Source organism: Capronia coronata (genome assembly GCF_000585585.1).
Source record: "Capronia coronata CBS 617.96 chromosome Unknown acBCG-supercont1.2, whole genome shotgun sequence".
NCBI classification, from domain to species: domain Eukaryota; kingdom Fungi; phylum Ascomycota; class Eurotiomycetes; order Chaetothyriales; family Herpotrichiellaceae; genus Capronia; species Capronia coronata.
In genome coordinates this window covers 310141-324612 of record NW_006912894.1, presented here as the reverse complement: position 1 = coordinate 324612, position 14472 = coordinate 310141, and the positions used below count along the sequence as shown (strand labels likewise).

General features: G+C 52.2%; 8 protein-coding genes across 8 annotated transcripts; 4 read left to right on the top strand and 4 right to left on the bottom strand.

Annotated features, from left to right (window-relative positions):
• Positions 1-1695: 1695 nt before the first annotated feature.
• Positions 1696-2644, bottom strand: A1O1_01781 (uncharacterized protein; the record flags this gene model as incomplete). The annotated part of the gene is made up of 2 exons (XM_007722693.1): positions 1696-2481; positions 2567-2644. 2 exons carry the CDS (start codon positions 2642-2644, stop codon positions 1696-1698), a joined length of 864 nt encoding a protein of 287 aa, XP_007720883.1.
• Positions 2645-3440: 796 nt separating this feature from the next.
• A1O1_01780 (uncharacterized protein) lies at positions 3441-4354 on the top strand (the record flags this gene model as incomplete). The annotated part of the gene is made up of 2 exons (XM_007722692.1): positions 3441-3660; positions 3732-4354. 2 exons carry the CDS (start codon positions 3441-3443, stop codon positions 4352-4354), a joined length of 843 nt encoding a protein of 280 aa, XP_007720882.1.
• A 63-nt stretch (positions 4355-4417) lies between these two features.
• A1O1_01779 (RalA-binding protein 1) lies at positions 4418-4912 on the bottom strand (the record flags this gene model as incomplete). The annotated part of the gene is made up of 2 exons (XM_007722691.1): positions 4418-4576; positions 4631-4912. The coding sequence occupies 2 exons, from the start codon at positions 4910-4912 to the stop codon at positions 4418-4420; spliced, it is 441 nt and encodes a 146-aa protein (XP_007720881.1).
• A 986-nt stretch (positions 4913-5898) lies between these two features.
• On the top strand, positions 5899-6721 carry A1O1_01778 (uncharacterized protein; the record flags this gene model as incomplete). The annotated part of the gene is made up of 3 exons (XM_007722690.1): positions 5899-6142; positions 6198-6480; positions 6541-6721. 3 exons carry the CDS (start codon positions 5899-5901, stop codon positions 6719-6721), a joined length of 708 nt encoding a protein of 235 aa, XP_007720880.1.
• A 458-nt stretch (positions 6722-7179) lies between these two features.
• Positions 7180-8014, bottom strand: A1O1_01777 (NADH dehydrogenase (ubiquinone) Fe-S protein 6; the record flags this gene model as incomplete). Its single annotated transcript, XM_007722689.1, has 3 exons — positions 7180-7374; positions 7424-7591; positions 7646-8014. The coding sequence occupies 3 exons, from the start codon at positions 8012-8014 to the stop codon at positions 7180-7182; spliced, it is 732 nt and encodes a 243-aa protein (XP_007720879.1).
• An 847-nt stretch (positions 8015-8861) lies between these two features.
• Positions 8862-9578, top strand: A1O1_01776 (20S proteasome subunit alpha 4; the record flags this gene model as incomplete). Its single annotated transcript, XM_007722688.1, has 2 exons — positions 8862-9184; positions 9239-9578. 2 exons carry the CDS (start codon positions 8862-8864, stop codon positions 9576-9578), a joined length of 663 nt encoding a protein of 220 aa, XP_007720878.1.
• Positions 9579-9839: 261 nt separating this feature from the next.
• On the bottom strand, positions 9840-10399 carry A1O1_01775 (uncharacterized protein; the record flags this gene model as incomplete). The annotated part of the gene is made up of 6 exons (XM_007722687.1): positions 9840-9921; positions 9969-10070; positions 10128-10189; positions 10244-10255; positions 10308-10317; positions 10395-10399. 6 exons carry the CDS (start codon positions 10397-10399, stop codon positions 9840-9842), a joined length of 273 nt encoding a protein of 90 aa, XP_007720877.1.
• A 1845-nt stretch (positions 10400-12244) lies between these two features.
• Positions 12245-14268, top strand: A1O1_01774 (uncharacterized protein; the record flags this gene model as incomplete). The annotated part of the gene is made up of 4 exons (XM_007722686.1): positions 12245-12517; positions 12581-12687; positions 12958-13234; positions 13312-14268. The coding sequence occupies 4 exons, from the start codon at positions 12245-12247 to the stop codon at positions 14266-14268; spliced, it is 1614 nt and encodes a 537-aa protein (XP_007720876.1).
• Positions 14269-14472: the final 204 nt, after the last annotated feature.

Here is a 14472-nt window from a genome sequence, read left to right as displayed (position 1 = left end):
GACAGCTACACCAACGACTACATGTACGGACTGGATTCTTGGTATGATACCTCAAATTGGGATGGAAGTCTCTCAGCACATGACTACGACTATAAAAGACGCCATGGCACAGTATATGATGACGATTGTGATGACGATGACAATTACTACCACACCTACGACGACTACGGCTCAAACCTGGACCTTAACTCGAGGTCGAACGCAGATGACTTCTACGACTATGAATACGACTACGACTACGGTTACGGTTACGGCGATGATTCCCATTACGACGACGACGACGACTGGTATAGACACAGACACGGCTATACTTCTGGCTATGACAGAGACCATAGTCGGGACTTGAGATACCATCGGCGCAACCACTACGACCGTAAATATGACCACAGATTGAGAAGAGATAGACATCGGCACAGACGACGACAGAGACAGAGACACAGGGACCGGGACATGGAAAGAGACAAGGGGTCCTACAGGAAGAGCAGGTCACCCAGCGACGATGGACGTGATATAGCACGCGCACAAGCACGAGCTGCTGAACAGATGGAATGGCTGTTCAGGGAGTATGGGAGTTAGAACCTTTCATCGAGATCTCGAAAGGAGAGAAATACAGAACTGATGCACGAGGATTGAGTGGGTGACGGACTGGGAAGGTTGAGCAGAAAAAGGGGCTGAATGGGGAAGAAGAGGAACGCGAAAACGACCACTCCTGAAACAGAAGCAGAGGTGCTATCACGACAATATGCGAAGGAAGTCGTGCATGCTGAGCTGGTTCCTGCTTGTTCGAAGAGGACGTTGTATTTTTTGCACATACACGCAAGGTATGCATGCTGATGTACACTCTTCATGAAAACGCCACAAAGAATGGTCCTCGTAGCCAAGGTATTGCACCTCCCCTGAGATAGGGACAGTTAACCTCTCATACGACGTTCATGGCGCACTGTCTTCGAAGTTGGGCAACACCTGGATTGCTCTAAAGCAACGTTGCGGCCGGGAGAACATGACAGGATGGATTAAATCAACCTCATTTCGGGTACAGACTGGCATATGTATGCATGGCCATAGCGGCTTCGGCCGCTGGGCGACAAGTTTGCAGTGGTCTCATGCCACATTCGGTTGTGAAATAGCTTACTGGTCGCAACTTGAATGTGAGTCGCTTCTCTTCCATCCCGCAGGAGTCTGTGATGATTTTCGCCTGTTGATAGTTGTCACACTTGTTTCTTCGAGAATCTGTAGGTATCACACGCCAGTCGATGCTTGCCCGAAACCACGCTTTTGTGTCGAAGAGAGACGAAATATCCCTCGTGGCCTTGATAGAGCCATGTAGGATCGAGAGCACCGACGCCCTTAAGGATCGAGCCGCGGTTCATCTGGACTGGCACACTCACCGCAAGAACGACACCAATGTTGCACCGGAAATAGCCAATAGCAGAACTGTGCCTAGTTCAGCGACATCGAATCCATACCGCTTTCAACCAAGCGATGAGCAGTGAGATTTTTGCCCTGGTCTGGCGTTGTTCTGGGTTCCACGGTGGACGTTGAACTCTGACATGACTGCTGGTGCAGACCGCCGTCGGACCACGCACCTCGTACCTGGAGATGGTGTGTACAGGGAATCGTAAATCTCGACACTGAGTGAGAAGCAGTAACCGAGATATCTAATACGAAGTCTCTCGAGAGTCGTCGAAAGTCGTATCAGATCGTCTTCCTCGACTTTTTCCGACTCTTGTAGTTCCCATCTTCTCGTCCTCGCTTTTGGCCCCTTCCGCCAGCTGTTATCGGGGTGCCTGCCATGTTTCTATGCTTCTGTTCGATGGCTCTTCGGACCTGGCGCATCTCTTCGTCTGAATCCACGTTCTTCGAGGCCTTCTTTGGCCGTTTTCGTGAAGGGGTTCGGCGATGCGAATGGTCGTGGTCTGCAGGATCCGCTTCCGAGTCGCCATCGGAGTCTTCTGACGCAGAACTCAGATCGGCGTCATTGTGCTCAGAGGGGGTCGCATGCGTGGTCCTCGGTTTGCCTTTCTGTTTGAAAGATCCATATGTCTGTCTGCCACAAGGTTGATTTGCCCAGATATCTTCGTCTTCGTCCCCGCCCTCGATGTCTTCTTCGTCCGAGTCTTCGCCGTTTAGTCCGTGAATAGACGAGAATCTTGATCCGGTGGCTCCATTAGATTGCGCTGTTACCTGGCCATTTGATTTGGAATTTGCACCGCCAGGGAACGCCATTTTCAGATCCAGGACCCATTCTGTATCTGCTCCATCTCCGCGACTGAATGTGCTGATCCCTCCTCTTGTGACAGTAACGGCACCGGCATGTGTTGCGTTGGTAGCACTCGGCGTGCTAGATGGGGTGGCCGGAGCCGATGGCGCGGGAGATGATGCCGTACTGCTTTCGATCCGTCGACGCTTGGAGGCTGGTTCGGTGGATGGTGTTTGGGTGGTACCTGCGGTGGGAGTGGATGCAGCAGATCTTTGCATGAACTGTATAAGGCACAGTTAGCATCTCATCATGGCTGGAGATATCCTGGAAGTGAGGCCACAGTGAAGATCGGCGGGAATAGTTCACCTTCATATTCAGCAGCCGCGACGACATCTGCTTTGCGGGCTGCTGAGACCTGGCATTGGGCGTGCTGAAGCCCGCCATCTTTGCAGGTATTGTTGCGCCCGTTGTCCACTGAGATACTAGTATCGCATCCAAGACAGCATGCTTTTCAACGCAACAGGTCGTTTTCAACTTGTGGTCGTCAAATCAGTCTGATCAGGAACAAGCCTGACGGCGACGACTACGTAGTAAGAGCCGTGAACGAGGAGATGTCTCCAAAAGAGGCAGACGACAATACACACAGGATGTCTGTTGCACGTGCATGCGACAATTGTTGTCTCTTCAATTCAAGATCGCAGTGCAACTAAACTACAAGTTCTCTAGGAAAAATGTTGACGCGTGAACAATGTGGAGAGGCCAGACAGAAGTACTAGTAACCCTAACCCTAAGGTGCCAGGCAGCGTGACTCGGAACCTACCAATGGGATCGCTATCCGGCGGGAAGGAAAATTGTTTTGCCGGACTTCCCCAAAAGGAAAGAGAGACTCCACTTAATCGTGTCACTTTCCCACAAGGCTGCCAGTTTTTTCTCCTGCGTCCGCTCCGTGGAGATCTGTTTGATTGAGAAAGAATTTAGGCCAGCCTCGACGTGGTGGAAAAGAATGGTAAAAGACTGACTCGATTCAGACTTATCCACCGACATCATGCAAGATCTCAAGTCCATCACGGACCGTATCCCCGGAGTCAGTGCGATGATATATATACCTAGTATGGGAGACACTGTCGCCCTGTTCCTTATCTTGACCGTTACGTCAATCTCCCGCTCCATGCTTTGACACAACACACGACGCACGACGCCCACGATACGTTCGCCACACCATCTATATGACCTTTTCCCCATGGAGACGCCCCAGTCCATCCGCGAGAAGGACGGCACCGTGACCGATACCGATTTTCCAACAACCACTATGTCTTGGTCACAGAGGGCGAGGCTCCGATTTACAGCTGATATCGACACGCGCTGGGCAGACACCATTCTGGTGGGATGTTTTTTCGTCTCGGGCATAGTGGACAGCGTCGTGTTCAGCACGTATAACTGCTTCGTCAGTATGCAGACAGGTAAGATAATTAGATAATTTGCGAATCGAACGATGCTCAAGATAAGATCAAAAGCTCATGTTGAACTAAAGGCAATACCATCTTCGCCGGTCTTGGAGTCAGCGATCTCCCTGCCGACATCCCACGATATACCTGGGTCAAATCGCTGGTCGCCATCTTGGCTTTCTGCCTCGGCGCATTCTTCTTTGCGCGATATCATCGCTACCTGGGTGCCTTGAAACGATGGGTCTTGATAACGTCATTCCTCATCCAGACCCTCTTCATGGTCGTCACCTGCATCTTGATTACTACGGGCGTGACACCGCGGACGAAACCCAATACTTCCGACCATGGGCGTGGGAGATACGATTGGATCGAGCTGTGTCCTATCGCGCTGTTGGCCTTCCAAAGCGCCGGCCAAATCGTTGCCAGTCGCGTCTTGAAATACAACTCCATGCCGACGGTGGTGTTGACCAGTTTATACTGCGACCTGATGAGCGATCCTCATCTGCTTACTGCCGGCTTGTTCGAGGATCCAGACCGAAATAGACGCGCCGTGAGTGCAGTTGCGCTCTTTGTTGGTGCGACTATCGGTGGCGCCCTGGTCAAGTCGGATGTCGGCTACGAAGGAGCTTTGTGGATAGCGACAGGCGTCAAGGGACTGATGGTGTTGGCATGGCTGTTATGGAAGCAAAAGAAACCGCAGTCAAAGTGAGGAGCTCAGTTAATTTTGGATAGATTTATTAATTCCTTCCTGGCCGCCGAGGCGATGGCCCGATCATCGCTTCTCGCCTTGAATGGTGGCCACTACTTTTCGCGCATGCTTCGATGCCCGGAACTCGAGATACCAGATCCCCTGCCACGTGCCAGTGTTCAATGACCCGTCGGTGATGGGAATCGTGATGCTTGCCCCGATCAACGCCGACTTGATATGTGCCTAGTAGATTGTCAGCGACTCTGAGCAGAGATGATTTCTGACCAGTTGGCCTACCGGCATATCATCCAAGCCTTCCGCCGAGTGTCTGTAGAGGTTTCCTTTCCGGTCTTCTGGAGCAATCCGGTCTAGCGCGTCGCTCATGTCCTCTCTTACATCGGTGTCCCAGTTCTCGTTCAACGACAGTGCGCACGAAGTGTGTTGTATGAACAGATTGAGCATGCCCACTTTGTAATTCTTCAGCTCTGGTAATGAGGAGACGACGTGGTCTGTCACTAGGTAGGAGCCTCGCGACTTGGACGGGAGAGTGAAGGTCTTCTGGAACCACGAGGTGGACATGTTGCTGGCGGTCAAGCAGGGTAGGCTGGAGAGCGTATCGAGAGGGAGACACCCGGGGGGACAGTTGATGATGGGGCGAGCGGTCGTCGGGTCTCGGGGAAATATCAGTCGGAAAGGTAGCCCAAGCAGGAATTGAGGCAATCCAGGGAAGAAGGCGACAACAATGATCAGGACGCAGACAACTGTAAAATACTTGGATTGAGTGATGTTTGTCGCAGGCATTTACGAGAAAGAAAAAGGGCAACGTTCGGGTTCAAGGTGTGAGCACTCGATTTCCAGAATCATCGTACTACGCACTCGACGCCGCTACGTCATGATTTCACGTGCTCAGTAGATGGCATCCAGCCAATCAGAATACGCAGGTATAGTCCAGCCTAATAGGACGTCCATCAATAAAGGAGCACCCTGTGTAACCCTCCTCCCCTCATAGCAAATTAATATCGATATCCCGATATAATACAATCATCGCGGCACGGGAAGATTGATTAACCTCGTTGAGCCGATGCCATGGCGCCAGAAAGTGATCGGCTTGAGGGATATGTTGCTGGACTCGTGTGCCCGGGGGTCTGGCATGGAGGGATACTAGTGAGTGAGTGGAGATGGGAGGAGTCAACGCTTGAAGAGTTGATGATTGTATCTCTGGGAACAGGCACACTGTCCGTCTTATCCTTTATTCCAAGGAGGAGCAACGTCCGGGCACGACCGACCGAGCTCTGGCTTATGCTTATGGCTTATTTGTTCGTACTCCGCTGACAAATGCCTTGGGCTCAAGATCGCATCAAAGACGACCATGATGTGCCATGGCTGATGGGGGTCAAGATACGAGTCGTATACCCCGAGTGCTACAAGCACGACTGTGTCCAAGTACTTGGCTATATATAACGGCCAGAAGGCTTGGTTTGACTTCTCCCCCGTTTCAGGCACAGCCAACTAGAAGTCAGAAATACTCCCAAGAAACTTATCCATAGTCGACCCAGCATCATATCATGGCCGCCAAATCCCCCGTCGTCCTCATCCTCGGCGCGGGCCCCAATATCGGGCAGGCCGTCGCCCGCACTTTTGCCTCTAAGGGCTACAAGGTCGCCCTCGCCGCCCGCGCCCTGAAGGAGGTCGACAGCACCGACAACCAGCTGAACATCCCGAGCGACTTCTCCAAGACCGACGATGTGGTCAATGCCTTTGACCGGGTGAAGAAGGTGTTCGGCATCCCCAGTGTCGTCGTCTACAACGGTAAGTCCTCGTCTCCCACGGTGCCGTCGCCGGCCGACTGACTGACGCGTCGCAGTCGCCGCCGTGCACTTCACCCCCGCCGACGACCCCTTCGCCATCTCCTTGGCCGACTTCAGTGTCGACACCACCATCAACATCTACAGTGCCTTTGTCGCCGCGCAACAGGCCGTCTCTGGATTTGCCCAGCTTCCGGCGTCAGCCGCGCGGACCTTCATCTACACCGGCAATGTCCTGAACGTCGCCATCCTCCCGAGATTTCTCTCCGCCGGCGTCGGCAAGTCGGGCGCTGCTCATATGATCTGGGTTGCCTCGGACGCGTACAAAGACCGTGGATACAAGTAAGCCCTCAATCCACTGGCACTTCGGGGATTCGCGCGTGGGAGACTAACGGTGTGAAGGTTCTACTATGCCGACGAACGGAAGGCGGACGGATCGCCCAAATACCGCGTCGACGGCGACGCACATGCGAAGCTCTACTGGGACTTGGCCCACGCCCCAACGCAGGGCCCGTGGATGCAGACATTCGTCGAGGGTGTGGGATACAAGAAGTTCGACACCATATATACGCCTGTCGCGTGAGGCATTATGGAAGTCGATGGTCGATGGTCGATGTGGTAGGTTCGGGCAGGCCGCTTTGCCTTAGGTAGACACTCGATGATGACTATATGTAGCTTGTGGGTGGACTATATGGCCGTAATGCTCGGGTTGCTTGCGCACTTGTACACGCGTTAGCCGGTGAGGGTTATGGTGGAGATACCGACCCTCATCCCCTTCGAGCTTATATCAACTGGCGGATTTCATTCACTTCAATCAGACGGCGTGGATCGGCCATCATTCGATTCATGGGCGTTCATTTCCTGATTCACTGTCCACGGGCACGGTAGGGCAAGGTATGTTTGCGCACTTCACCTCTTTGTCTTGTAATCCTTGCGTAGTTCAATAGAAGCAATCACGGCGCCAACAGAGATGGCTCCGAATAAGACAATTCTTCGCATCTCGCTAAAAAAAGCAGAGTATGTACATTCAACCCATTGTAATCACCTCTGGTGTAATGATTGATTATCAACACCCTGCGCTTCATGCTCACCCTTCAACAGTGGATAATGGCCTTGTACTTCACCCTTCATCGTGGGAGTGGCTGGCATCTCCACCTCTGCAGGATCTCCCGTCGGCGCAAGAGGATAGGGAGTCGACGGCAGCGATTCGAGATACTTTTTGTGCTCCTTTTTCGCCTGTGACAAGTTAGCTTCCTGTGGCATCCACTGGTCCAAGTCGCCCTACATATGGGAGCCCACAGTATGTGCACATGCAAACCTGCGGCTTGTCCACGTTGATGAAGATTCTGGGATGGCCTAATGGACCGCCGCCGCCATCGCAAGCAACGCTTTTGCCATCAACCCATCTGACAGGTTGTTTGTGGATCAGCTCAATGGCAGCATACGGTTGCGGCTGTGGTTTCTATCTTAGCTGGGATTCTCGTCAAAGACGGCAAGATTTTCCCACCTGAAGTTCGAAAATGGTTTGTTCAAATCTTGGTCCGGTCATGGCCAGCTCCCTCGGCATCTGGCTTCTTGACCACGGCTTCGCTCTGTTTGGTGCCTGCATTTGTCTCTGTTCCTCCGCGACATGGGCCAACTCTTGCACGGGCGCATCCTGATTGCCCATCGCATCCACCGGCGTCTCGTTGGTCTTGGAGACATTGGGCGTCAACTTCCGAGGCGAAGGGTCGTTGGCTTGTATGAAGGTCGAGCCGGTCCCGGGTCCTTCTCGCAGGAGGTGCGCTGAGGTAGATAGAGACCGAGAGGATGTCCTGGCGGCATAGTCCACGATCCTAGGGATCCGTGTCCGCACGGAAGATGCTAAGGAAGTCATGGCGGACGACTTGTCCCTGCTGTGTGACTGCTCGTGATCGAAGAACGTTGATGTCGAGATGAGGTTCAAGTTGTTGAAGCTCACTGATGGGGCCAATCGGAGATGTTGAATTGTTACATAAAAAGGATCACATGACCGGATACGGCGGAGTGTTGAGCGAACATACACCGCGTGGGCCACGCTCGCGATTCTAGGTCAAGTTTCCCCGTTTGCATCGTTGTATCTTGCAAACTCATCGTCCACTCGAGATGTACTTAGTAACAACGTGGGACAATCTTTCATACCCTCGACGCGTACGGCAACTAAGAAACAACAAATATGCTTTCCGGTCAGTGGAAACCTCACCGTACTTGTTGGGTGGAGTACTACACCTCCATGTGCCGACCTCCTGGCTTGGCAATAGACAGCAGGCACGCGGCTACCGCGTAACACTGCTAGTACTGCAGTCGCAGGAGCGATGAAGTATCTCCAACATCTTTCGCATTAGTTCTGTGACGAACACTAATTGACCACTTCAACGCTACACTGGCAGCTTGAAAGTGCTCATTGCATCCGCTTCATTCGTGAGATTTTGAGTGGTGTGAAAGATGGCTTCAGGTTACGATCGTGCACTATCAGGCAAGTTAAACCTCGGGCTCGTCTCCAACATAACATAGCTGACCGAAGCAGTCTTTAGGTACTACCGCAACACGTCGAGCCTTATGAGATCTATCGACTAACAAAGCACAGTCCTGATGGGCACGTCTTCCAGGTTGAATATGCACTCGAGGCAGTCAAACGAGGGACCTGCGCGGTCGGTGTGAAGGGGAAGGACATCGTGGTCTTAGGATGCGAGAAGAAGTCGGCCATGAAGCTTCAAGATACTCGGATCACACCTTCGAAAATCGGATTGATCGACCGTCACGTTTGTCTCGCTTTCGCCGGTCTCAACGCCGATGCCCGGATATTGGTCGACAAGGCAAGGGTAGAGGCCCAGTCGCATCGCCTCACCGTGGAAGATCCCGTCACGATTGAGTACATTACAAAATATGTTGCTGGTGTGCAACAGAGATACACTCAGAGTGGCGGTGTGAGACCCTTCGGTATCAGCACACTCATCATTGGATTCGACAAGGGCAGCAGCGAACCGAAGCTGTATCAAACAGAGCCTTCCGGCATCTACTCTGCTTGGTAGGACTATCCGATATGTTGCAGCAGTGCGGGACTGAGACTGACTTGACCCAGGAAAGCAAATGCCATCGGAAGATCTAGCAAGACTGTACGAGAGTTCCTCGAACGGAACCACAAAGACGACATGGACCGAGAGGCCACCATTTCCTTGACCGTCAAGTCACTTCTGGAGGTTGTTCAAACAGGAGCCAAGAATATTGAGATTGCCATCATGGCACCAGGAAAGACGATGGAGATGCTCCCAGCCGAGGAGATCGAGCAATACGTCAAGACAATTGAGGCCGAAAAGCAAGAAGAACAAGCAAAGAAGAAGCCGGGAAGACAGGGCGGCTCCGGCACAGCATCACTGCCAACGCGGCCGTTAGCTGAGGGCGAAGGTAGTGGTGATATTTGACCATCAGACACCTGTTGACACGTCCTTTGCATTAGCGTCCGGAGTTTTGGTACTGAATAAATCCAAGTGGGCTTTCCATGCTTTTTCCCGTCGTCGCACTGTTATATCATTGACATATCGTTGCGGTGTGGCCTCGATGCCCAACAGCGCATCATTACTTCATTTTGCAGAATAGCGTAGCATAGTAGACGCCGAGACTCAATTGCCTAAGTAGTACAGCGCTCAATCAATGCATCTCGCACAGTGAGCTTGAGCTTGAGATTAGCCTAGCCGCCCGTTCCAATCCTTTATGTCGAATATGGACTGCTTCTCTGGCTGTTTGACACGGTCGTCCTTGAGCATCCTACCACTTGTCAACTCTGTTTCCCTCGTGGACAGCAGCAGGCTTACCTGGCATCCATCCGCGTATCCTCGCTCTCAACCTTCAGGGCCGCCTTGGGCGTAGCTGCTTCGATGACAAAGTGATTGTCGCAGTTCGGACAGTACTCGTCACTGATTCCCTTTCAGCCTTGACCATTTTGTCGACGAGTGCCAGGGAAGTCGCCTCACCTCTCATCCCAGTCCTTTGTGTTTTTCCGGAAAGCTTTCTTACACTTTTTGCAGACGAAAGTCTATATCACGCATCAGCGAGAGGACTATTGGAACCCTTCGTGCATCTGGCTTACCATGTCAAAACTCTGTAACAGTGGATGGTCTTCTTGCTCGGCATGGCACTCTGCACAGTCGAACCACTTCCGACCTGACAATGGGGGTTGCGCAATCAGTGCGCGTTCAAAGGGCGCAGTAATGCCCAATAGACTATGTGGTGGAACTTACAGCATGGCGACCGTATCGACACTTGGGCGTTCAGAATGTGTTTGCTGGTTAGACGTCGAGACTTAGTATTCTGTCTGGGGGTTGAGGTTGGATCAGGGGTTGCGAAAGGAATCGACTCTTACCACATGGCGTTCTATTGGAGTTCGGGAGACTGGCTGGATTTGTGAAACCTATACTTCCTCTAACGTATCGATTCTCGATCAAACCATCTAGGCACCTTCCGTGTTGCTGCTGAGACACAGGCGCGTCGCCGTCATGCGAACTCGAAGACAATATTTACTGTGTACGTACTCCACGAGTCAGTTCAACACCCAACGTGACCTATCGCTGACTCGCGCCATCAATCCCCCTTTTCGCTCGGAAATCGCATTGGGAAGTAAGTTATCTCTCTCGTGTACAATACACGCCTGTCCCCAGTTATCGAAATGCACCTGGTCAAGTCGTGTCACTGTGATTTTCTGGTCTTCTTTTTCAATTTGCTCTTCTGCCACCGAGCCTGAAACCCTGGAATGGTGTGCCCATTTATGGGACACAACGACATTATCTTGGAGGAACTAACTGATGGGTTTGAATCTTGATATATCTGTATACAATGAAAGATACAAACGCCGGACCGCAACGTACAGACAGAACTGTACGATCAACTGATTGACATAGAAGACATTCTTCGAGTCGATCATGGAAGATATGTACATGCCGAGGACTGTTGTTCCCATGAACAGGCTTGCATATCGACTGCAACGCGGATCGTTGGTGAGAGCACCGAGAGACCACTGGATAACGAACAGGCAAATGATATACATGACACCTTGAGCCACAGTTTGGCATGCCGCATATTCTTGATCGCTTGTGCCGACTGACAAACAAGCACCTAATCTGGCAGGAGAGATAGTATGAACCCGACTCCGAGCGCACTGTCATACCCATCCATGTGGGGAGGCCCATTCGCTTGTCGGTTGAGGTCGTTAGCTTCTGCATCCTCTTGAGCATATGCGAATTGGGAGAGACAACATGCCCCGTCCTCAAACATCTGGCAGCGATTCCGAGCACCGCACCTCCGAAGTATGGAACCCATAAATCGCCTGTACGGTTGGAGTATCACAAACCACCGGCCTACGAAAGGTGGCCGATGCCCGTAGACATCAAGGTCAATTTGGCCTTTGTCGGGTACCGAGCGGGCTCGGTGATCCTTTTAGATATTCAAGACTGTTTCCATAGCCACACCTATCCTCGAACCCTGGCTCGGATCTGCGAGAGTATCCATCTCGGGACCGGGACGGTTTGATATGCAAGGTTGTTGACCCAATCAGAAATTGCCAGCTCCTCTTCCCATGGATAAGCCATTGAAGAGCTTATAGGCCGGCTGACATTGTTCCTATCGAAGTCTTCTACTAAACAGGCTCTCGTCGCAGTCCATAATCGGCACTACTGTACTATGTCCCTGCCTAATGAGCTCCTAAGGGCTACAAGGGTTGTCTCGTTATCAATGTCCCTGATGGTGATGGTCGTTGGCCTCACGATAGGCACATATTGCATAACTAAGTCTCGCAGTTCGTTTGGCGCCATACTCCGTCCACCTCACAATCTTATCTCCCAGAGAGGCAGGAGAGATAACCAAAAACATGGCTCAACAGACAACCGAAACAGCCAGAAGGCCCACTCTTAAAGATACCTGAAGCAGCCTGGCTGCCAGTCGCACAGGACCTTACAATCATGTGAGATTGTTATATATCTGCCAACCCCTGTTCGCTCAACGGTCGATGAGGAAGAGAGAGAAAAGCAGGGTTCTGTGACAACCCCAGTCAACCAGACAAGTCTTTCGATAGATCGAAAGGAATACTTGTTGCATCATGGCCCTGAAACCATGGGAAGAAAAGGCCAAAAGCGCTCGAGACTATCGTGACTCGACCCTGAGCAAGGTTGAACCTCCTTTTCCGCCTCTACCGGACCCTCTGCCACTGTCTTCACAAGATCTACCCAAACAGTACCTCACAGCGCGAGAATATGAGCTTACGCAGAACTACGATGCCGTTGAACTTCTGCAAATGCTACGGACCAAGCAGGTCACTTCTGAGGAGCTAACAAAAGCCTTTCTGCGCAGAGCAGCTCTCGCTCAGTACGCGGTAAGCCTAGCTCTGCTGAACTGAGAGTACGAGACAACTGAGACGTTCATGCCTGGCTTCTAGCTTAACTGTGTGACCGAACTCATGTGGGATGAGGCGATTGAGAGAGCGAAATACCTCGACTCCTTACCCGAGCCCGTCGGTCCTCTACATGGTCTACCGATCTCTGTGTAAGTAGCCCCCTTGTCTGGGTGTTTCTCTCTTTCTTTTCTGTTCTGCCGCAGAGAACCCAGTCCGATGAGTGCCCAAATTACTTCTGAGAAATGAGAAGGTTTCTTTGTTCACTCCAACCTGTACGTTTTGTTTCAAACGCTATGACTTGCATTGCAATAATGGGCTTGAAGCCTCGGTGGTGCTCTAACACTCTGAACTATGAGAGTTTTCCATCAGAGTGGAAACGGAGATACATCCCCCGAAAAGATGCTAATCCAACTATGTAGAAAAGAGCACCATTCCATGTTCGGCGAGAAGACGACAAATCACGCTTCTTACGTCGCCTGGATCGGTACACCCGGCGCGACAAATCCAGTAAATGACTACCTCTACGACGCTGGATGCGTATACTACGCCAGAACGACCGGCCCACAAACATTGATGGCTTTGGAATGTGACAACAACATCTACGGCAAAACCGTCAATCCGTGGAACAGGAATTTAACCAGCGGCGGAAGCAGCGGTGGGGAAGGAGCCCTTGTAGGCTTCAAGGGCAGTGTCTTGGTATGGACTTTATTGGCGCTTCAATCAACCATGATTCATGAAATACATGCAGCATGCTAACTACAACATATTTGCAGGGCTTGGGAGGAGACATCGGCGGCAGCGTGCGCGCCCCAGCCAGCAACAATGGCGTGTATGGGTTCAAGCCCACGACGAAACGCATTCCCGGCAAGGGAATGAAACACGTGGCAGCCGGGAAAGAATCAATCCATGGCACGATTGGGCCTCTCGCACAAAGTCGCGAGACGATCAATCTCTTCATGAAGACGATCCTCGACAACGAACCGTGGCGCCACGACGCCGGTCTCACGGTGAAGCCATGGACACCCGAGACGATCACGGCGCCCCTGAAAGTCGCCATCGAATGGCACGACGGCGTGGTCAAGCCTCACCCACCGGTGATCCGAGCGTTGCAGATGGTCGCTGACGCGTGCAAAGCCGCCGGAATGGACGTCGTGGATTGGGAGCCCTACAAGCACGACAAGGCCTGGGATATCGTGTCGGGCCTTTACTTCCCGGACGGCGGCGAAGCGATCCTGGCCCCGATCAAAGAAAGCGGCGAGCCGATCATGCCACTGACCAAGTTCATCGTCGAGCAACCGAACGTGAAGAACCGTACTATGCACGAATACTGGGACCTCTGTGTGGAGCGCGACACGTACCGGGACGAATATGCCGCGCATTGGAGCAGCATGGCTGAGTCGGGCAAGGAAGTCGACGTTATCATCTGCCCGACGACCCCCGGGGCAGCGCCGCTGCACGATACGGCCACATACTGGCCATACACGAGTCAGTGGAATCTGCTGGATTATCCGGCCGCCGTATTTCCCGTGACCTTTGTCGATCCGGACAAGGATAAGAAGGACGAAAACTATGTGCCGATGAACGACCAGGATAAATACAACTATGATCTGTATGATCCGCAGAAATGGGTCGGCGCGCCTGTTAGCCTCACTATCGTGGGCCGGAGGCAGATGGACGAGAAAGTCATGGCTGCCCTGGAGCTCGTGGAGAAGGCCATGGGCCGAAAGTGATTGGATAACGCTGGGCCATGCATAGGTATGATAGTGCGATATAGCCATAGATTGGACTCTCAACAGCCACGGTGGTAGCCCCGGCAGCTGGCTTGTACACCAGTGCTGCTCATATCTGGAGTTTGCAGGGGTACGGCAAGACACTTCATGACTATGCAGCATCTTTCGTGATTGTCATCTCCTAGCAAAGCATCTCAATGTCTG